The 23,810-nt window shown below is 31.4% G+C and overlaps 1 protein-coding gene across 3 annotated transcripts in view; it reads left to right on the forward strand.

The window, feature by feature from the left end:
- LOC114335594 (serine protease inhibitor 88Ea) overlaps positions 1–23,810 on the forward strand; it is a 164,680-nt gene that overhangs the window by 53,378 nt on the left and 87,492 nt on the right. For all 3 annotated transcript variants that reach the window (XM_028285846.2, XM_028285844.2, XM_050644098.1), the window contains exon 2: positions 622–923. In XM_028285846.2, the coding sequence (XP_028141647.1) occupies positions 627–923 (297 nt within the window). In that variant the 5' untranslated portion in view covers positions 622–626. The remainder of the gene's footprint in view (positions 1–621; positions 924–23,810) is intronic.

A 23,810-nucleotide genomic window follows, 5' to 3' on the forward strand; every position in this document is an offset into this window, starting at 1 on the left:
TTCTATTTTACGATTTTTCCTGATTTCCCGGCATTTTCTCGCAAAACTAATTTCAGATTCGGAATCCTGAGGGTCGAAAACATGTTTGCAAAAGGTTTTCGTCTTCTTTGCCAATTTTGAGCAGTTGAGAATATTTCAGTGGACTAATAAGCCGTAAGCTTTAGTTGGTACCTTAATTGAACAAATCGTCGGTAAACTTTGCAAATCTATCCTATTGATTAGTACCTATGTTAGAAAAATAAATGGTAATATTTTTCGCCTCCTCTAAATATTTTTAAAACTTTGTCAATAGATAATAAATGAAAACTCTTTAAACATTTAGTTACTTTAATATTTGTTTAACTATAACAACTACAACTTTGTACTATGCCAGATCTAACTTTAAAAGTTTAATAGAAATACTGTGACGAATAAGTATTAACATTTTACTTTCAATATTAGCATAATCGTTAGTGTCATCACATTGTTCACGGATTCTGCTAAAGTTGTACGTCACTGGAAATTCACACATCGAGAAAGTCTTTTAATGTGGGTCATGTTCATACTTTCTCTGTTTACCTCAGTATTCGACAAACATTCAATGTGTAAAGATCGTGTCTTGAAAGTGTTTTTGTTTTGTAGACGACATGAAGATAACCTTAGTGATAGCCTTGCTCGTTGCGGCATTATTCAAGGAATCCTTACAGCAATGCTTCCCTCCATTTACTGGTAATCAACCAAGTCAAAAAGCCGCCCCAGACCTTTATTCTGGACAACAGGACTTTTCGTTGGCTTTACTGAACGCCGTCAACAAAGTGATTCCCAATGAAAATCTCTTCTTCTCGCCGTATTCTACGTACCATGCTTTACTTATGGCGTATTTCTTATCAGGTCGACAGACGGAAAGTTATTTAAAGAAAGTTCTACGACTGAATCAAGCTCAGGTCTGTATTTATTTATCTACTTACGTATGTTATTTAAATAACAAATACTATTGCATATTAATAGATATTTAGGGTTGTTATTAATAATAATATTAATTAGCGCGTCGAGTCTACTAGGTTCATGGCTTGATTACCCAATCTCCTCCATCCATTCTTGTCCATTGCTTTCATCCTCCAATTTATGACGTTGAGTTTTCTTACATCCTTTTCTACATCCATTTTCCACCTTGTTCTGGGTCGGCCTCTTCTCTGACGTCCTACAATTGTACTTGACAGTAGAAGTTTCGGTAGTCTACCCTCTGACATCCTCTGTATGTGTCCTAGCCATCTTAGTCGTTGGGTTCGTATTACTCCTAGTACGCTGGGCTCCCCATATAACTCTCTCAGATCTTCATTTGTTCTTCTGATCCAAACGCCGATCCAAAGTGATTTATAAAGTTCCTACCTTTTTACTTCATCAAATGCTTGTTTATGCCTATGTTACAGTTCAAGTTGATTTTCAGTTAGAGTTCTCTATTCCTAGTTGGAGTCAACTCCAACTAAAACGAGCAGTAAAAGTTGATTTGAAAAATTTAATTCAACTTTTACTAGTTGGAGTTGACTATTCCTGGATCGATTCAGTAAATGTTGATTATACGAGTATAATCTCACGTGCTTTTTTGATGACTGCGTCGCTTTGTTTTGACCGTTTCAACTACTTATCATCATTTGCAAATATAGGCCACTAAATGAAGCTGAAAAATGGCAAAACCTCGCAATTTTTTCGTCCAGCATCGATTTGTACAAAAATTTTGGGATTAGGCTCATTTTACCCTCTAGTCAGTGCCGGATTAACCATTAGGCGGACTAGGCGGCCGCCTAGGGCCCGGGCACTTGATAGGGCCCGCATCCAACACAAATGCATTAATTAATATTTAATTATTTAAGGAGTTATTTAAAAAAAAATTAAAATGTTAAAAACATCAAATAGGGCTAACTGAGACAAAAAAAGAAAATGGTTAATTTATGATTTCCAATCAAACTCAGTTTTTTGCTTTGTCTTTTGTCAAATATCAGAAAAATACAACCGACTTCAAGACATATTAAGCAGTTATCGTCAAAGGCATTTTTAAATTCCATGTTCAAATCATTCCCTCAATTTGGTAATCAATTTTGCAAGCAAATTTTGATAAAAGCTGGTAATTATTTTGGTATGGTACGTTTTTTTTTTCAATTTCTACCCACCGATGGGCCTTATAGTCCATTCACTCACGGTTAAGTATTGCAAAACCTCCGGATTTTAAAGAACCTTTGGATTTGAAACAAGAGCTCGGATTGACATGAAATTTGGTATAAGCATAGTTAACATGTCAAATAAAAAAGTGATATTGTGCCAATGTGTGTTTTTGCTCTACGGTCCACTCTTTCTCGGGGGTGAAAAAATATACCGTCAAAATACGCCCGGAAGTGGATAAACTGACTAATTCTAAGCAACTTTTGTTCAATAGAGATTTTTTAACAAGTCAATACATTTCGAGTTATTTGCAAGTGAATATCTTCATTTTTTAACAAAAAATAACACGTTTTTAGACGGTTTTTCGCAAATAACTCAAAAAGTATCTAAGTAGGTATTTCATCGAAAAAATATTTTTAGCAAAAATATAGCTTTTAAAAAATTTAAAAAATGGTGTATGTGTGCAGTCTGCAGACCCAGTAGAAGCAGAGTTGTAGCTAATGAAAAGTAGTCAAATTCCAAATCGAATATTTCAACGTGAAACAATCAAAAATGAACCACTTTTCATGGAAAACTCATCATAACTTGTTTAAATGTTTTAAAAAAGCATTATTTTTGTTTTTTAAAAAATTTTCTATCATAAAAAGTAAGCAAGATACGCTCAGAATAAGGTTGATCCCATTTTTTGGGTAAAAGAAACTGGTGAAAATAACCCCCTAATTAGCATCTCAAATGAAATTAATTCTTACGGTAATAAAATTATTTTTTTTTATTTAATTGTGGCTTATTTCCCATATAAATAGTTAAATGTCTTGTTACTTAGCAAAGTCGTCATTGTTTTTGCAAAGAGACGCTAATTGTATCCGAACGTCTGCGGTCGCTCCGGTGAGTACCGATCCCACAAGGATAGAAACTATTTTCATTTATTAATTTTTAATAAATGAAAAATTCTCTACCCAGGGTATGCCAATTTTGAACAGTCATATCTTTACCAATTTTTATCTTCCAAAAAAGCAAAATGCTGAAATATTCAGAAAATCAAAACCTATATTTTTTACTCTTTAAGATTTTTGGTACCACTAATAATTTTTAAGTTATTTTAAAAAAAATGACATTTTTTTTTCAAAATTTCAAAAATTTTGTTTTAGTTTAAATCCCAATGTTTTGAAATATAAGCACTGTGAACCGGTGAAACTTACAGATCATATAAATACTTATAAGTTTTTTAAAGATTTTCATAAATTTTCAAGATTTTTGTGCCAAAAAAAGAAATCAACATTATTTTAAGCTTTACTTGCTTAATTCCGATACTTGAAACTTGTTTAAAAAAACAAAAATAAAACTTTTTTAACACTTTAAAAATTTGTGATGATTTTTCACCTAAAAGTGCTTCATTTTTTTTGGAATTTACGTTGAAATATTTGATTTGGAATTTGTCTAATAAGAATCTACTTTTCATTAGGTCCAGTTCTGCTTATACTAGGTCTACATACTTCATACATACACCATTTTTTTAAATTTTGTATACTCTATATTTTTTCTAAGAATATTTTTTCGATAAAATACTTAATTTTGGAGTTGTTTGCGAAAAACTGTCTAAAAAGGTGTTTTTCTTTTTGTTGAAAAATGAATATATATTCACTCGCGAATTATAGTCCTGTCGCCAGGGGGGGTACAACGGCCTCGTTAATTCAGATGGACTTACTCAAGTTTTTTTTATGTATTTTGACCCGTAGAACACGAATTTTTTGGGTAACAGTTGATCCGGATGTCGATAAGATTGTTATAGACCAAGAACTTGAGGAATCAAATAACAGCGATTTTTGGCAAAACAAAACAATATTTTGTATTTTTTGGGCCATTTTAAGTAAAAAATATTTCTACAAGTTTTTTCGTAGGATGCACAGTTTTCGAGATAAACGCGGTTGAACTTTAAAAAAATCGAAAAATTGCAATTTTTGAACCCGAATAACTTTTGATTAAAAAATAAAATAGCAAGTCTGCTTACCGTATTTGAAAGTTTAAGTCAAATTATATCGGTTTTGATTATTTGCATTGGTAAAAATTTATTTTTTTATTGTTTAACAAAGCTATAAACACGTAGGGTTTCCCGTGCTTTTACATTCGTTTTAACGCATGTAACGTAGAAATAGTCTTGATTGCACTAGTACCTATTCTACCTACGCGTTCGATTTTAAATGATAAATCATAGAAACATCACTCACGCACTAGTTGTTTGTAGCTTTGTTTAACAATAACACAATAAATTTTTAGCAATGCAAATAATCAAAACCGACATAATTTGACTTGAACTTTCAAAGGCGCTAAGCAGAATTGCTATTTTATTTTTTAATCAAAAGTTATTCGGGTTTAAAAATTGCAGTTTTTCGATTTTTTGAAAGTTCAACCGCGTTTATCTCGAAAACTGTGCATCCTACTAAAAAACTTGTAGAAATATTTTTTGCTTAAAATGACCCAAAAAATACAAAATATTGTTTTGTTTTGCCAAAAATCGCTGTTATTTGATTCCTCAAGTTCTTGGTCTATAACAATCTTATCGACATCCGGATCAACTGTTACCCAAAAAATTCGTGTTCTACGGGTCAAAATACATAAAAAAAACTTGGGTAAGTCCATCTGAATTAACGAGGCCGTTGTACCCCCCCTGGCGACAGGACTATTACTCGAAAAGTATTGATTTAGTGAAAAAACTCGATAGAACAAAAGTTACTTAAAATTAATCAGTTATCCATTATTTTGAATGTATATTTTTTCACCCACGAAGGGGTGGCACTCATACCCAGGGCAAAATCACATATTGACACAATATCCATTTTTTTTCTTTGGCATATTAGCTATGGAATATTAATGAGAAGTTGTTGCGAAATGTAAAAAAAAGAAAAGTGGTCTTTTCTAAATTGTCGTAATTTATTTTTGGAGTAACTACTTCCCAAAACAACTTAAATATCTGTAAATTTGTTTTAAGTAAATGGTCGATATAAAGCGGACTACTTCTTATGGCCGCCTAGGGCCCCATAATGCCTTAAACCGTCACTGCCTCTAGTTCATTTTCTATATTGATCCGTTGTACGTTTTTGGTTTTTTTAAGGGTGATAACTACCTCTAATTGTAAAAAATTATAAAATAGCATTTTAAACTTTAATATGGTCAACATTTGGTTTTTATTAGTTAAATAATGATTGGTTTTATGCTTTAGGATATAATATTATAATATTTCAACACTTAAAACCACCCTTGTTGGAGCTATATAATATATATATATATATATATATATATATATATATATATATATATATATATATATATATATATATATATATATATATATATATATATATATATATATATATATTTTCTTTAAACTCCAATTTTTCTAAATTTTAAATATTTAGGTCAAACTTCTTGGGTGTATTGATAATACATATATAGTCCGCTCTGGAATAAGTGTTACCCCCCCTTACTAACTTATTTATTTTTAGCACATAAGAAAAACGCTCGGACAGGTGAATTTTTAAAATAATCATAGTATATTATAGCATCATTGTTTCGATCTTTACGCGGTCCCTCTTCAGGTGACAGTAATAACTTTGATTTTTAATTGATTTTTAATGGGAAAGTACATTGTGTGACACCTCATTTAAAAGCTTTTGAAAGACTGATTACAAAAATATATAATACTTTAATCCTTCTTGAGACCGTAGGCGCAAACTTTCGGTCGAATTATTTTGAAATATATTCATTTTTATTTCGAATCCTTAGAAAACTAATAAGTATTTTTGAAAAATTTAAACGCAGAATGAAATATTACAGTATTATCGAGGGTCAAAAGTCTCTGAGAACTTCAATAATGATTATTTTAATAAGTCACAGGGGTGAAAAAAAAAAAGAAAATTTAATCGGATTTTAAATTTCAAATATATCATCAAAAGATTTTTTTTTATTTTGAGTGACTTTCAGCCCTCGATAATAATGTAAGCTTTTATTCTGGGTTTAAATTTTTCAAAAATACTTATTAGTTTTCTCAGGATTAGAAAAAAATGAATGCGTTTAAAAACAATTCGATAAAAATTTTGCGCCTACGCTCATAAAAAGGATTAAAGTATTATACACTTTTGTAATCAGTATTTCAAGCGCTTTTAAATGAGCTATCACATGATCTACTTTCCCATTTAAAAAAATCAATGTTTTGCCTGTCACCTGAAGAGGAATCGCGTAAAGTTCTAAACATTGATGTTATAATATAGGTAACGGGTTATAATACGGGTAAATTAGTCCCAGACTAATTTACCCATGCTATATCTCTTAAACGAATAGAGATTTTCGAATGTGACAAAAAGTGATATATTCTACTTGTAATACACTTTAATATGGCGTAGAAAACAATCATCCCCTAAATATTCATCCCTTAGTTACAACCCCTAACTTTAATTTTTTTAATAGCACCCTGTATATTTTTTTATAGTTTTGGATGTGGTCATCTCTCGTCTATTCAACACATTTTTTTAAAATAAAATCAGTTCGTAAATAACCAAGAAAATATCAGTTTAGTTTTGTTAATTATGTGTCCTAGACTAATTTATCCAGGCTATATTTCTTAAACGAATAGAGATTTTCGAATGGGACAAAAACTGCTCTATTACATTTGTAATACACTTTAATATGGCGTAGAAAAAAAATTATCCCCTAAATATTCATCCCTTAGTTACAACCCCTAACTTTTTTTTAAATAGCACCCTGTAAGTTAGGGATGAATATTTAGGGGATGAATTTTTTCTACGCCATATGAAAGTGTATTACAAATGGAATATATCAGCTTTTGTCCCATTCGAAAATCTCTATTCGTTTAAAAAATATAGCCTGGATAAATTAGTCTCGGACACACAATTAACAAAAATAAACTGATAGTTTCTTGGTTATTTACGAACCGATTTTATTTTCAAAAAATGTGTTGAATAGACGATAAAAGACTACATCCAAAACTATAAAAAATATGCAGGGTGCTATTAAAAAAATTAAAGTTAAGGGTTGTAACTAAGGGATGAATATTTAGGGGATGATTTTTTTGTACGCCATATTAAAGTGTATTACAAGTAGAATATATCACTTTTTGTCACATTCGAAAATCTCTATTCGTTTAAGATATATAGCGTGGGTAAATTAGTCTGGGACACCCTTTATACTTTGATTATTTTAAAAATCGACCTGTTCGAGCGTTTTGCTTATGTGCTAGAAATAAATAAGATATTAAGGGGGAGGTAACACTTATTCCAGCGCACTGTATACAAAGAATTACAGAAGGCTGAAATCAATTTTAATTTTAATTAGGTGGGTAGTTAGGGGGTTGTTTTCAGTGATTTTTTTGGTAGAAAAAACTAGGTACCGACCTTATTTTGATCGTAAGTCGCTCAATTTTTATGCTAGAAACTTTTTTTTTGAAAGGTCTAATTACATACTTGAAAAAATATTCTTTTCCTCGATAAATGAAAAGTTTTTCTGTTATTTGGCTTTGAATATTTCAAATTATGCATTTGACGAAAAAAGCTAACCTTTAACATGCCGCATCTCAATTTCTATTGGTTGTAGAAAAATTATAAAAAAGGATTTTGTTTGTGTTTCTAAAACATACAATTTTTAAAGCTACAGTTTTTTGATTAAATGTATATGTTTTGAGTTATTCTCAAAAAACCCTCTAACAAAATCGATCTTTTTGTCAAAAACTACTGTTACTTTCAACCGCGAATAACTCGAAAAATATTAGTTTTACGAAGAAAACGTAAGGAACATGTTTTTGTTAGAATTACATTTTCCATCGATTTCCAATGTAATGAAAAATTCCCGCTCCCGAGATGAGGTGGCAACCACCCCTAAGGTTTTAGCGTAGATTGATGATTTAGAAAATGACCCTTGGGCTATTCCCTACCTTTTGTGAAAATTTCAAGTAAATCCATGCTGGACGAAAAAATTGCGAGCCAAAATGCTTCATTTCCTGGCCTAATATCCAGTAACATTTAATTTCTAAATAGAATCGATTGTTTGTGTGAATCAACTTTTACTAAATGGCATTGGGAGGAGTATACTTTAACTAGTTGTGAGTCTACTTTTACTAGTAAATGTTGAATAAAAATATTCATTTTATATTATAATCAACTTTTACTGAAACCAGCCGTTTGAATTGACTCGAACTAGGAATAGTCAACTCCAACTGGATAATCAACTTGAACTGTAACATATATACACCGGTATTTAGGCGTCAACTCCATTTCGGTAGTGATCTATGGGGGAGTATCACTGAGCCGCAAGCACTTATCGCTTGGCATGCAAGTTCTTCTAGTTCTTCTATATTTGAACATCTCAGGTGTTATTTGGTCGTTTCCTGGACTTTTGTTATTTTTTAGGCTCTCTATATAATATTTTTAACTTCAACCTTAGTGGGAAGCAACTCTAGTTGCTTCAATGTCCAGGCCTCATATCCGTAGAGCAAAGTTGTAAAAACGTAACCTTATCCCAAGATCCATTCTTAGGTCTCTACTAGATAATACAAGATGTTTCATTTTCACAAATTTTGCCCTTGCTATTTCTATACGATTTTATGTCGTGTGTTTGTTCTGTGTTTTGACTAAACCAATGTTCCTAGACATTTGTATTTATCTATCCTTTCCATCTATATTAGAATAACCCGGATATAATTAATACGGAGTGTCTCGTTGTCTTTTGGATGTTTGGTAATGATAATGAATTTTGTTTTCTTCAAGTTCATTTTAATACCATTATATAGTACAATTTTCGTTCGGCCGTTCCGGTATGTTTGTCAGACTTTGTAGAGTTGAAGTGAATATGACAGTGTCATCGGCATATCTTAAATTGTTAAGGATTTTACCATTTATGATCGTCCTATCCTTACACTCTCCTAAAGCTTCTGGGAAGATGGCTTCGCTATATATATATATATATATATATATATATATATATATACGTCTTCATATCAAGGTGAGATCCGACTAAATCGAGGACAACCCGAGATCCACCAATAGGAAATTAATTATTGGAGTATATTGTTCATAAGTATCTTTACAATTAACATATTAATCATGGCACACTTAGAGGGGAAAAGATTTTTGTACTTAAATTTTTCTGATAAATTTACAGCGAAACGAGATCCGTCGCTGAAAAGTAAAGGGGAGGACTTATATACGAAATTTTAGATATTTACCGTTCAACGCGAGATCACACACTGATGCCAGCTCTAAAGAGTATTAGTCGAGCGGTTGGAGCTCGTGTTGTATTGTATATTTCCCACGATATAAAGATATATAATGGGCGTAACTTTTAAGTATCGCTTCTTTTGTGTCTTTAAAGTCTACGATTGACCTTTCAGAAAGTCCCTTAGTTTTATTACATACATAAGGGTGTGAAAAAAGAAAAAGAATACTTGACAAATAATAACCATTTAATAATGATAATTATTTGCAATACAATATTTTAAAACTATACATTAATATTCTTAAAAAACACTTACTACGAAACCAAAATGTAATTATTATATTCTTAAATAATACAAATTGTTACAAAATAATTATTTAAATGATTGCTTGTTTTAAAAATACATTACAAGAAAGTAAATTTTTTTATAAATATTATTAAAGTTTAAAAAATAAAATAACTCAATATGTAATTATTATTTAATAGTTAAAAATGATTTTAAGTAAAATGATTTAAAAGATAAAAAGAAACACACATAATTTTCAGGGTCAACTCCTAATTGCATGAAAATTTGGATTTAGATTCTACCCATCCCCCACTTCAAAGTTGAATTTGTGCCGTTGATTGCTTTTACTTGGAGGGTGAAAAAATATACGTTTAAAATAAGTCCGGAAACAGATCTGACTAAGTTTAAGCAACTTTTGTTCTATAGAGTTTTTTTAACTTAGGTACTAGGTTAATTTAGTAGTAGGTACTAGAGTCACTTGCGACTAAAAATATTTACTTTTCAACAAAAAAAAAACACGTTTTTCGGCGGTTTTTCGCAAATACTCAAAAAGTAAGTATTATATCGAAAAAATATTCTTGGAAAAAATGTAGCATATAAAAAAAACGAAAAAATGGTATATTCTTAGTCTATAGAACCAGTAAAAGTAAATTTGTAGCTCATAAAAAGACGATCTTATCCTTCAAATTCCAAATCAAATATTTTAACGTGATACATAGTACCATAAAATGAAGCTCTTTTCGGGGAAAACCCATTAAAATTTTTTTAAAGTGTTAACAAAAAGCTTTATTTTATTTTATAAAAGTTATATACGGGTAGGAGAGACAACGGAACGAATTTTCGAACGTTTAAACAGACGACATCCCAGATTTACCAATTTCTGGACAATTGATCCAAAGGCTGGATTCTAACAACGAAACAGTTGTGGATTTTCAAGTTTTCAATGAGAGTTAGAATGAAAAAACATTAGTGACCTCGAGTATGATGGTTTGGAGAATTTGTCTGGTTATATCTGCCATAAATTGAAGGACTCCAGTATTCAATCCGAAGATGTTTCAACGTACACGTGGGTTGATCATTTGAGTAAGTGTGGTTTATGTAAACCATCAGACACTCCCTTGTCATATATTAAGTAACTGGAGACAATTTTTCCTTCCACATGAATGGTGATTCCATTTTGGTAACTAAAAATTATTTAGAAAACCTTATGTCCAAAAGTGCAACTGTAGACTGTTCTAACAAAGCGAACAAGTAATTTTTTAGGTCTCGGATGTACTTCCGAATTAAAGAATTAAACAAGTCTCTTAACAACCTGACATTGCGTAAAAGAAAAATTATGAAAACTGCTACATAGTTGCTGTATGTACGTCTATTTCACATGCACAAAATTTAAATAAAGTGCATGGCATGAAAACTGTAAAACTTATTTTTGTCTTTTCCAAGCCTCTTACTTAAATCTGATGAAATACATTATTTAAAAAGTAAAAAATTTTGTTTTTTTATCAATCCATTAAATTTATGGTTTTATTTTGAGGCTTTTCTTCCCCTTGGTAAAAATTATATTTACTAATGTGTAGGCCACTAATCAATTTTTGCCAACTAACGAAATATAATAATTTTAGTAGATATCGATTATATGAATATTTTTATTTTCCGGATACCAATATAATCAAGAAACTGGGAACTTTACAAATAACTGAAAATCAATTTAAATAAAAGTAAATAGTTTAATAATTTTCCTCTAAACTATAAAAATCACTTAGTTTCTTTTAGTCATAATTCATTCATTTGTACTATTCTCAAATTTCATTCGCGTTCGTATTACGAACGCATAGACGGGACTATGCTTTACTCTGTTGTTAACGTCATGCGCCAATCGGACGAGCTTACGTAACTAGAATATCAGGGTGTGCATATTTCCGGGTCCCGGTGAATTCGTATCTATTTTAATCCCCATCCTAATGACAGACCAACTGGCAACTCTGGTGCGCAGGTAATTTTTAAATAACGCATTAACTACCGGTGAATTGGTAACTTTCATTTTTTAAGTATTGTTGATAATCTAATATCGGTATTCCAGGTATTTAGCGCTGCACTCCTAGAAAATGGAAAAAATGTCACAAAAAATTAAACCGATGATGAAACGAAACGCAAAAGAGAAAACTTGGATGATTGTTTTAATAGAAGTAAAATTAAAAAACGGTCACCAAGCAAAGCAGGCAACGAAAACAAGGAAGACATGGAAAATGTTATGATTACAATAATGAAAGAGCTAATGAATAAAAACGATGAAATGCTTCAGGAAATAAAACAAATAAGGAAAGAATAACAACAAACCAATAAAGAGTTAATGGGTGTAAAAGCAGAGAAACAAAAACTAAAAAAAGAAGTAAAACAGCTACATGAATGAATGGAGCAACTGGAGAAATTTAGCAAAAAGAAAAGCTTGATCGTAACTGGGTTGAAAGTAGAAACAAATGATTATAAGAAATTAAAAGAAGAAATGGAAAATTTCAGAGCCCAAGAGTTGCAAATACAAATAAAACTAAGAAGTGCAAAAAAATAGGAGAAACAGTATGCGCAATAGAAACAGAAGCCCTCACGGATAAAATGGAAATCCTAAACAAGAAACGTAAACTAAAACAGCATAAAGATCGTATCTATATAAACAACGATTGGACATCGAAAGAAAAAGAAATACAAAGGGAAATAACTAAAATAGCAAAGGACGAAAGAAGCAAAGGTAAGCAAACGAGAATCGGCTACAAGAAATTAATAGTGAATGGCAAAATCTAGATATGGGACGAAGAGAGAGAACAGCTGATAGAAAATTCAAAAAACTAATAAACGAAGAACAGCGGCTGAAATATGATATTGACATGGCAAAAAAAGACTCGGAAATGCAAACGGTTAACGAAAACAAAATAACGCACACAAAATAAAGAAATAATCTTAATAAGAAGAAAAGAACAAAACCCATTAGAATGGGCTCTTGGAATATTAAAACCATGCTGGCAGCAGGTAAGATGCAAGAAATAGCTCTTGAAATGAAAAAATACCAACTAGAAATCCTAGCCGTATAGGAAATACGATGGAAGAAAGAAGGAAAATTGAGAAGAAAAACTTTAGCATGTATTATTCGGGAGAAAACAAACAGGGAACGAATGGTACGGCATTTATGGTGAACAAAAAAATGAGGGAAAAACTGATACAATTCAAAGCAGTTAATGAAAGGATATCTTACATAAGAAAATAAACAAGCCCACATCTCGATAGTCAATTGCTATGCACCCACCGAAGAAGCAAACCAAGAAGATAAAACAGAATTCTAAGACATCCTGGAAGAAACCTGTGAAAATATTCCGAGGAATGACATATTAATAATATTGGGTGATTTCAATGCAAAGATCGGAAAGGAGGACTATAATCGTAATGTAGCTGGCAAAGAAACCATTCATGAAACTACGAATGATAATGGAGGAGAAATCTGCAACCTAGCAGCAGCAACAAATACATATATAGTTAGTACTGGGCATAAACATAAAAAAGAAAACAAAATACCATGGATGATACCAGGAAGAATGGATGGAAACCAAATAAATCATACTCTAATTTCGAAAAAGTGTACACAAATAGTACAAGGCGTAAGGTCATATAGAGGGGCAAATGGAGGCACTGACCACATATTGTTGATAGCAAAACTTAAGATGAAAATAATCAAAGCAAATAATCATAAGGAAGGAAAAAGGAGGAAATGGAATATAGCCAATCTGAAAACGCAAGAAACAAAGCAACAATATACAGAACAACTGGAACAGAAATTGGGTCAGTACGAGCACATAGAAATAGAAGGAGAATGGAAAAACATAAAGAACAGCATAATAGAGACAGCAGAACAAATAATAGGATTCCAAAAAAACAAAGAATCGAAAGAATGGTTTGATGAGGAATGTCACCAAAAAAGTCAACTGAAGCACCTCGCAAGAAACAAATGGCTACAAAGTGCCGAACAGGAACAACTGGACCAATATAGAAAAGAAAAACAAGAAGCATTGAAACTCTATAGAAGAAAGAAGAACACATGGATCTCTGAACAAATGCAAGAATTAGAAACGAATAATAAAGACAACAAGAAATTGTTCGAATAGATAAAACAACAACACAGTACCAAAAAATCTGTCACAAAAATAAACAAAAAAGATTGGGAAAAACATTTCACGGACCTATACAAAAACGACAATAAGGCATATTCAGAGGATGAGGATATAAGAGATAACAGAGATGAAGAGGAAGTAGCACCTACTTATTAGGAATTCATGGAGGTATTAAAACAACTAAAAGTAAACAAAACGCCAGGGACAGATGAAATCAACAACGAACTGATCATCAACGGCGGAGAGGAGCTCACGAAGCGAATGCACAAGTTAATGGTTACAATTTGGAAGGACGAAAGCATGCCCATAGAATGGAAAAACGGACACATCGCACCAATCTTTAAGAAAGGGGATCCAACTAAGTACTGCAACTACAGACCAATTATGCTACTAAATACAACGTATAAGATATTGACCACAATTATAAGAAACCGACTAAATCAATACACAGAAAAAATTATAGCACCATATCAACAGGGTTTTAGAACAATAGATCAAAGGAAGATCAACAATAGATGCAATACACGTACTGACACAAACAATTGGAAAAAGCTACACATACTATTCATCGACTTCCAACAGGCCTTCAACAGCATATACAGACAACAATTATTAAAAGAAATGAAAAAAATGGAGATACCGGCAAAATTAATAAGACTAACTAGAATGACAATAAAAGACTCAACAGCAAAAGTTAAAACAAATGAGGGCCATACAAATGACATCAAAATAGAACTTGAAGTAAGACAAGGAGACAGTCTGTCAACAACAAACGACACTATTTAATATCGCTCTAGAAGGAGTAATTAGGGACACAGGGCTGAAAAAGACAATTATTCAAAGCTCAACACAGATCATAGGATATGCAGATGAACTGGGACTGGTAGCACGAGATAAAAAAAGACTAGAAGAGGCACTTTTAACCCTGGTAAGAGAAGCAAAGACGAGAGGACTAATAATCAATCAGAATAAAACAAAATATCTTATAAGCACACAAGACAATGTAAACAGAATAGCAGAAATAAAGATAGGTGAAAATACATTCCAGAGAGTAGATTGCTTCAAATACCTGGTTGTGATGGTGGACGGCAAAAACGGAAGGACTATAGAGATAAACGACAGAATTAAAGCAGGTAATAGAGTATATTGGAAATATCACCAACTACTCAAGGACAAAAACCTGAGCAAAAAAAAAAACAAAATCAAAAATATACACAGCAGCAATCAGATCAGTGATAGCCTATGGAGCAGAAGTAATGTGCCTTACGAAAAAAGATGAAGAAAAGTTAAAAATAATTGAGAGAAAAATTATAAGGATACATGGCCCAGTAAAGACAGAAACAGGGGAATATTGAAAGCTGATGAACCATGAAATAATAAATATAAATAAAGGAGAAGATATAGTAAAATTCATTAAAGCACAAAGCCTCAGATGGTTTGGGCACACACAAAGAAGAGGGGTAGAAGAACTGATCAGGAAGATAATGAACTGGAAACCAGTAAAAAATAGACCAAGAGGAAGACCAAAAATTAGATGGGAAGATCAACTGCTAGACGATATATCAAAGATGGAAATTGCAAACTGGAGAGAAAATATTCAGGACCGGAGAGAGTGGAAGAAGATAGTAGAGAGGGCAAAAAAACATCACAACCTATGAACTAAGACCTAAAGGAAAAGCGGACTAATTTACCGCGTGAAATGGATTAAAAGAGCTCATATTTGAGGGAACTATACTCTAACAAGAGTGAACGGTCCATATAATAATTCCAGGTATGTACCTGTATAAATTACCCTCCTTGAAGTTGGTGTAAAAGGTATTCACCATTTATGTATTGTCTTTTGGAAGGATAACTAGAGAAAATCCAAATAAATTTTGAAAAAATGGCTGAAATTGCTGAAATTCTTGTAACAGATTCCGTAATGAGTGTACATGGGTGGTAAATGATTTTAAATTTCACTTAAAGAAAGTGCTAAAAAGTCTAAAACATTTATGGTACTGTTCTGCATCTGGTTTCCAGGCAACCTGTTATACCGACGGTTAGTTTTTTTAATATTTTGAGTAGTAACTATGTTGGTTATCAACAATTTGATGTCAAAAATGCACATTTTGCATTTTTTGTCTACCAGTAAGAAGAAAAACATTCAAAACAAAATTTAAGATAACCGCATTATAGAGCATGTAAAACAATTTAAACAAGGTTTTATAAATTTCGCTATACTTAATTGTTGCTTATAAAACTATAAATTAAGTCAGTTTAACGTTAATATAACTTATGTAAAAAATACAACTTATATCTCGATATTACGTGAAATAGCTCAAAGAAATGAGTAAAAATACACGGTTTTAATGACACTCAGTGTAACTACGTAACAATTGTTTTAGTTTCTATTTGGACGGAATAACAAAATTTATGTAAATCTGACCAATTTTTCCTCAATTTAATTATTTATTGACAATTTAAATGAAAAATAGCCGATTTTAAGAATTTTCGTCTATAAGTTACAATGTTTTACCAAAAAACTGAAAAAAGAACCGATTAGTTTATTGAAATAGCCTTAAAATGAGTTGAAGTAAAATAGAATTGGAGTTTTGTTTATCAATAAACATTAACTATTCAAATTTATTTCTTACGTTTTAAGCTAACTACCTGAGGTACCCCTAAACCCTAAAAATGTCATCAAAACGACGATTTTGAAGCTCTTCCGACTGGATTAAAGAAGCTATTATCGATTCAAACAAAAGTTGTGTATTTTTAATTCTAAATTTCAACTACCTATTTAATTAAAAATAAAGTGTTTCAGTTGAAAATTCAAAGTTGCTACACCCACCGCTTTCGCAGGCAGAATAAGAACCCTGCTATTGCGTAAGTATATAGATTTTGAAAAACTATTCAAAAAGCATTCCAAAGTTTTTTCGATATGCCGTCTAATTCTCGAGATATTTGACAATCGCCTTTCTGGACAGAGCCCTTAAATAATGTAAACATTCTTATTCAAGCTAGACATAAGCCGAGTGAGAGAGCTGACCGTGAAATTCATTTGCGATGTTTCCAAATTTACCGGATCTCGAGTTGTCTGCAAAATATATATTTACCATATACACAACGGATCGCGCGCGCTGCCCTCTACAGCGGATTTAGTGGAACCACTGCAATATAAAATTCACCAAAAGGGGTGCAAAATGAGGTCCAGACAAAAATCGATTTCCTTGTACCCTAACCATTGTTACATCGAGATGTCACTATATACACGTGAATACAAGGTGAGATCCAAAATCGGATCTCGCCTTGCAAAACGGATCTCATCTTGTATAGCTTATGATACAAACGGATCTCGCCTTGATATGAAGACATATATATATATATATATATATATATATATATAAAACAGACGAAATAGAGAATGTGGAAAAATCCCCTTACGAACAATTCACACATCCACCATTTCGGGTTGGGAAAAATTTTTTTTTTTTGAATAGAATCAAAGATCCAAACACCAGTTCTTAGAAATGTGTTTCGCCCTCTTCAACCTCTCTGGGCTTATCAATAAAGATGAGAGGTTGAATATCTTTAGACACATTCCAATCAAAAAACAACATTCGAGACCTAGACATAGAAGGTGCGTAAATCTACGGCAAGTCCGACAATGACAGTCTCAAGTTTTAATTCCCTAATTACTTAAAGTAAGTAAAATATATGTTTGGAAAAATCCCCTTACGAACAATTCACACATCCACCATTTCGGGTTGGGAAAAATTTTTTTTTTTTGAATAGAATCAAAGATCCAAACACCAGTTCTTAGAAATGTGTTTCGCCCTCTTCAACCTCTCTGGGCTTATCAATAAAGATGAGAGGTTGAATATCTTTAGACACATTCCAATCAAAAAACAACATTCGAGACCTAGACATAGAAGGTGCGTAAATCTACGGCAAGTCCGACAATGACAGTCTCAAGTTTTAATTCCCTAATTACTTAAAGTAAGTAAAATATATGTTAACATATATTTTACTTACTTTAAGTAATTAGGGAATTAAAACTTGAGACTGTCATTGTCGGACTTGCCGTAGATTTACGCACCTTCTATGTCTAGGTCTCGAATGTTGTTTTTTGATTGGAATGTGTCTAAAGATATTCAACCTCTCATCTTTATTGATAAGCCCAGAGAGGTTGAAGAGGGCGAAACACATTTCTAAGAACTGGTGTTTGGATCTTTGATTCTATTCAAAAAAAAAAATTTTTTTCCCAACCCGAAATGGTGGATGTGTGAATTGTTCGTAAGGGGATTTTTTCCACATTCTCTATTTCGTCTGTTTGATTTCGTACGAGTGGTCGTCAAACCATTAACCTTGGATCTTTTGATCACTGAGTGTGTTTCAAGGATCTACATCTCATGTTTTTAATATATATATATATATATATATATATATATATATATATATATATATATATATATATATATATATACTCGTATATTAAACAGCAGTGGTGACAATATACCTACAGCCCTGTCTTATACCTCGAATAATTTCTATTTCTTTCGACATTTGATCCTCATTTCTTACTTTTACTATCTGGTTCCAGTAGAGGTTTTAAATTACCCTGATATCGAGTTTGTCGATGTTTTTCAGTTTTAAGATATAAACCTACCTTATTCGTTTATAGTGCTAAACCTTGTCAAATGCTTTTTCAAAATCAATAAAGAATGTGTAAATGTCTTGGTTTATGTCTAGATTCTTTTGCATTTTGCTTCTTAGGAATAATTACGAATGTGGATACTAACCATTCTTTTGGTAAAACACCTGTTTGAGACCTATTTCGCCTGCTATTGCTCAAAACGATATTTCATAGACAAAAAGATATTCTTTTTCTAATAATATACTCAGAGTTTTATGATCTGAATTCCATTTAATCTCTACAATTTGCAGTAGAATTTTGAACTAAATGTAGTTCATTTTTGGTGATCACCATATAAAATTTTACTTAAAAATTCATGCTTTCGATCACGTGCGCTTTAAATTTCAACAACTTGTCTGTATCTTAACAAAACATAAATAATATATTGCTTTAACATTTGCCACTTTAAGATAACATATTTTGCAATACAAACAATAAAAAAAGGATTACTTACAAGCAGTGCTGTTTTGTGACGGTACGCCGTACCGGTACCTCTTGGGACAAACCAACAAATTAAAAAAAAATGAATGTGTGTGTACTTTGTACGCACGTAAGAAGATATTCTTCTATTATATAATAGGTAATTTAAACGAAGTAAATATACTTAAAAGGTTATTTGTACTTATTTTATTTAAAAATCAAACTAACTTTCTTATCTACCACTTTCAAAAAGAAGAATATCTTCAAAAATTATATAATAATATACTTACAATCATAAAATCTATAAAAAAAATAAAAAAATAATAACTTGCTTGGGGCTCGAACCCACTTCACGTCTACCGCGCCGTACGAAAGTTGACGACATTTCAAACTGCACCAAATTCGCGTGTACGTCATGTGGGAATATACACAAACTAAACGTTTACACCATAAATTCATATGAATTTAATAAAATTATTAGTTTGATTTTTGTCGAAATAAAATACAACAAAATATAGAGTAAGAAAACGATATATGAGATGAAGATTTGTAGAAAGTTTGTTCGTAATCAGATTATGTAAATTAAAGCATTGCCTACTAATAGGTAACTACATTATTTTGTTTACATTTTCCAAATAGATAGGTATTGAAACTATTAGGTATTTCCAACTGAAACATTTAGAATTACGTACCTGCGGCTTTTCAAAACTATTTAAAAAGTCACTATAATTATAAATTTGATTTTATTTCTGTCCACACATCAATAAAAACTAATATTATACAATATTTTTGTTTACCGATAACCTCCATATTGAACAATTATTGACAGATCATTTCAAAATTTCAACACCCAATCAGAGCCCGTATAACCACTAATACCATACTGTCGGTGTGCGCATGCGCGGGGATCAATCAAATTTTTACCCTCAATCGATTCGCCGCTAAAGAAGAATATCTTCAAAAAACAACAAAATTATAGAGAAATTCCTGAATTTTTGCCTTGCTCTCAAACAGCTTTAAAACGCCTTTATTGAGTCTAAATTTAAAAAGTTTTCCCGGGGGTGGACCACCATTATGAACACTCCCCAGACCCCCCGGAACACTGCGGACCGGAACCTGTATTGTTACAAAAACAGCACTGTTTATAAGTAATATCTAAACATTAAGTTATAACAAATCAGAATAATTACAATAATCGTTGTTTATAAATGGTGGTACGCAATGAATCTATATATTTTTAGTTAGTTATTTTTTTATAATTGTGTATGCGCAGAAATTTTAGTATTCTAAATTCATATCTGGCATATATAAGCCAGAAAAAATCTTATACATATAAACAGATGTTTGAATGTTCTAAAAGGTATATGAGGGATGCCCTGTTGAGCTGCCCCCTTGCAAAAGTTAAAAACAAATAACGCTAAATTAAGAGCAATTTATGAGCTTCCATATCACGCAGATTAAATTCAGTCAAAAACAGTTTGAAAAAGGGCTGATTGTTTAATTACCGACTGATACATGAATTTTGAATTGAGATATTACTTGCCATAAGACATTAACACCTTTTTTTCTGTGTCATGGTTTATTTGTGACGACCTATTTTAAAGACCTATTCCATTAAATATAAGTACCTACCTATGTTTAATCTACCGATAGTCTAAGATAGGTACGATATAAGGTCGATCTACACCGATCTGCTTAATGGATAAAAATTATTTAATATTTACTTTAACATATTAACAATTATAAAAAACAAGGGTTGCCCGATCTAATCTTGTTCTACCTATAACTAATTAATAATTAAAAAATGACATTTTTTTTATAAATTTAAAAAAAATCGACTCGGGCAGATATTTTTTCAGTTTTTTTAGATAATTCTAAACAAAAAAGGTCTTTTGTAATTTTTCTCTAAAGTTGATCGTTTTCTAGTTATAAACAATTTAAAACATAAAAAAGAACGAAAGATGACGATTTTCAAGGCTTAAAAACATAAGTATAAGATATCATTTTGGAAATTACAAAGTACCTAAATTCAAGTTCAAACCTTATTCTATAAGTTCTTGATAAGTATTTTGTACTTATTTCATTCTGAAACATAATTTTTTAGTTGTTAATTCCCGTCTCCCCATAAGAAACCTTCCTCATTTACAATTAAAAAAAAATATGTTTTAGAATAAAACATTAGTCCTGTCGCCAGGGGGGGGGGTACAACGGCCTCCTGTATTCAGATGGACTTACCCAAGTTTTTTTTATGTATTTTGACCCGTAGAACACGAATTTTTTGGGTAACAGTTGATCCGGATGTCGATAAGATTGTTATAAACAAAGAAGTTGAGGAATTACATAACAGCGATTTCTCGCAAAACAAAACATGTTTTTGTATTTTTTGGGCCATTCTAACCAAAAAGTGTTCCTACAAATTTGTTCGCAGGATGCATAGTTTTCGAGATAAACGCGGTGGAACTTTCAAAAAATCGAAAAATTGCAATTTTTGTACCCGAATAACTTTTGATTAAAAAATAAAATAGCAATTCTGCTTACCGCATTTGAAAGTTCAAGTCAAAGTATATCGGTTTTAGTTATTTGCATTGCTAAAAATTTATTATTTTATTGTTAAACAAAAGTATAAACACCTAGTGCTGGAGTGATGTTTTCAATGATTTCTCATTTAAAATCGAACGAGTAGAGTAGGTACAAGTGCAAGCGAGGCTATTTCTACGTAACATGCATGTAAACGCATGTATTAGGCACGGGAAACACTATGTGTTTATAGCTTTTTTTAGCAATAAACACATAAATTTTAGCAATGTATATATTCGAAACCGATAGAATTTGACTTGAACTTTCAAATGCGGTAAGCAGAATTGCTATTTTGTTTTTTAATCAAAAGTTATTCGGGTTCAAAAATTGCAATTTTTCGATTTTTTGAAAGTTCAACCGCGTTTATCTCGAAAACTATGCATCCTACGAAAAAACTTGTAGGAACATTTTTTGGTTATAATGGCCCAAAAAATACAAAAACATGTTTTGTTTTGCGAGAAATCGCTGTTATGTAATTCCTCAACTTCTTTGTTTATAACAACCTTATCGACATCCGGATCAACTATTACCCAAAAAATTCGTGTTCTACGGGCCAAAATACATAATAAAAACTTGGGTAAGTCCATCTGAATACAGGAGGCCGTTGTACCCCCCCTGGCGACAGGACTACATGGCTAAAATTGTTATCGAGACCTGATAGAAAAAGGTTTGAACTTTAATTTATGTACTTGATTATTACAAAAATGATATTTTTTATTTGTGTTTTTGAGCCTTGAAAATTGTCATCTTTCGTTCTTTTTCAGTTTTAAATTGTTTATAACTCGAAAACGATCAACTTTCGAGAAAAATTACAAAAGACCTTTTTTGTTTAGAATGATCCAAAAAATCTGAAATAATATCTACCCGGGTCGATTTTTTTTTAATTTATAAAAAAATGTAATTTTTTAATTATTAATAAATTATATGTAGAACAAGATTAGATCGGGCTACCCCTGTTTTTTGTAATTGTAAACATGCTAAATTACATATCCAATAATTTTTATCCATTAAACAGATCGGTGCAGATCGACCTTATATCGGATACTGATATAATACTACTATGATTTAGAATTAAGAGTCTATTAAAATCTTTAGTAGATTAAGATGAAATAATAATGAAATAGGTAAAAATATTTTATAATGTACTTTTTAGATTTTTCATTTGTTCTTTAACATTGATTTTATAAAAAAAAATTAAATAAATCATGATTATAATTCTCAATGGTATTTTAACCTTTTTTATGTAGTTTCCTAATCCATGGTCGATGTTATTCAATGATACCCTATTATTGATATTATTCAGAACAAAATATAATATTTAAAATTATGTTGATGCTTTAGTTAAATTATGAAGCACTTTGTTACTGTGGTAATTTCCCAACATAAATAGTATTTTAGTCTTGGCGTTATTCATTGTGGTTAAACCAGCGGATTACCGGTTTTTTATCTGATTAAATCGTAAAAGAATGGACTCTCTGTAACGTAACGTGTTTATCTTATTACATACTTCAAAAGCATCAAGGCAAATTCCTTTAAAATATTTAGTCGCCAATGTAAGAGACTGTTGTATAATAACATAAAAAGCATTAATACCATAAAAAATGTTGTATAATTATTTAGATATATTCTTCTGCCTTCTTGTATGTAGGCTTTAAAGCCTGTTTCTTCTTCAATATTAGCCTCCTAAATTGTTTAAATTATCGCACCATCTTTTTCTTGGTCTGCCAATACTTCTTCGCCCATTTGGTGGCTTATCTCGTGCTATTCGTACTATCATATCCTCTGTCAGAGGATAGGATAGATCTATTTATATATAATTATGAATTATGATAAATGAACAAAATATAAAGCAGTATTATAATTTTTTTAATGCAATATCTTTATTATCATAAAACCGGAGTGACTCCCTCAGATTAGGGGAATCACTTCCGTATTCTAAATAGCTCAATACACTCTATCGCACTCCTTAAAAAGCAGCGACAAGAAAATGCTCACGATATCGACTAATAGATCTAATGACTCACATTTTTTGTGCTTTATTTATTCATCAAATTTGATATACACCCAAACAAAATTAGTATGATTCAATAGGTATTTTCAATACTTTTCAAACGAGATATCACTTGCCATAAGGTCTCATTTAAAATTACCCATCAAAGTGACTCTGTTACGCCATTTGTCACTATTACGTCAAATGTTAATTATTATGACTATTTGAGAAGCGTACGTCCGTTTATTTCCTTTTTCCAAATTTCACTGTTGTAAATATTGTTACTATATAGGGTGAGGCAGATAAAGGGCCTATTAGAAATATCTCGAGAACTAAAGGTAAGAGAATCAT

This window comes from Diabrotica virgifera, chromosome 2, assembly GCF_917563875.1.
Source record: "Diabrotica virgifera virgifera chromosome 2, PGI_DIABVI_V3a".
NCBI lineage: Eukaryota > Metazoa > Arthropoda > Insecta > Coleoptera > Chrysomelidae > Diabrotica > Diabrotica virgifera.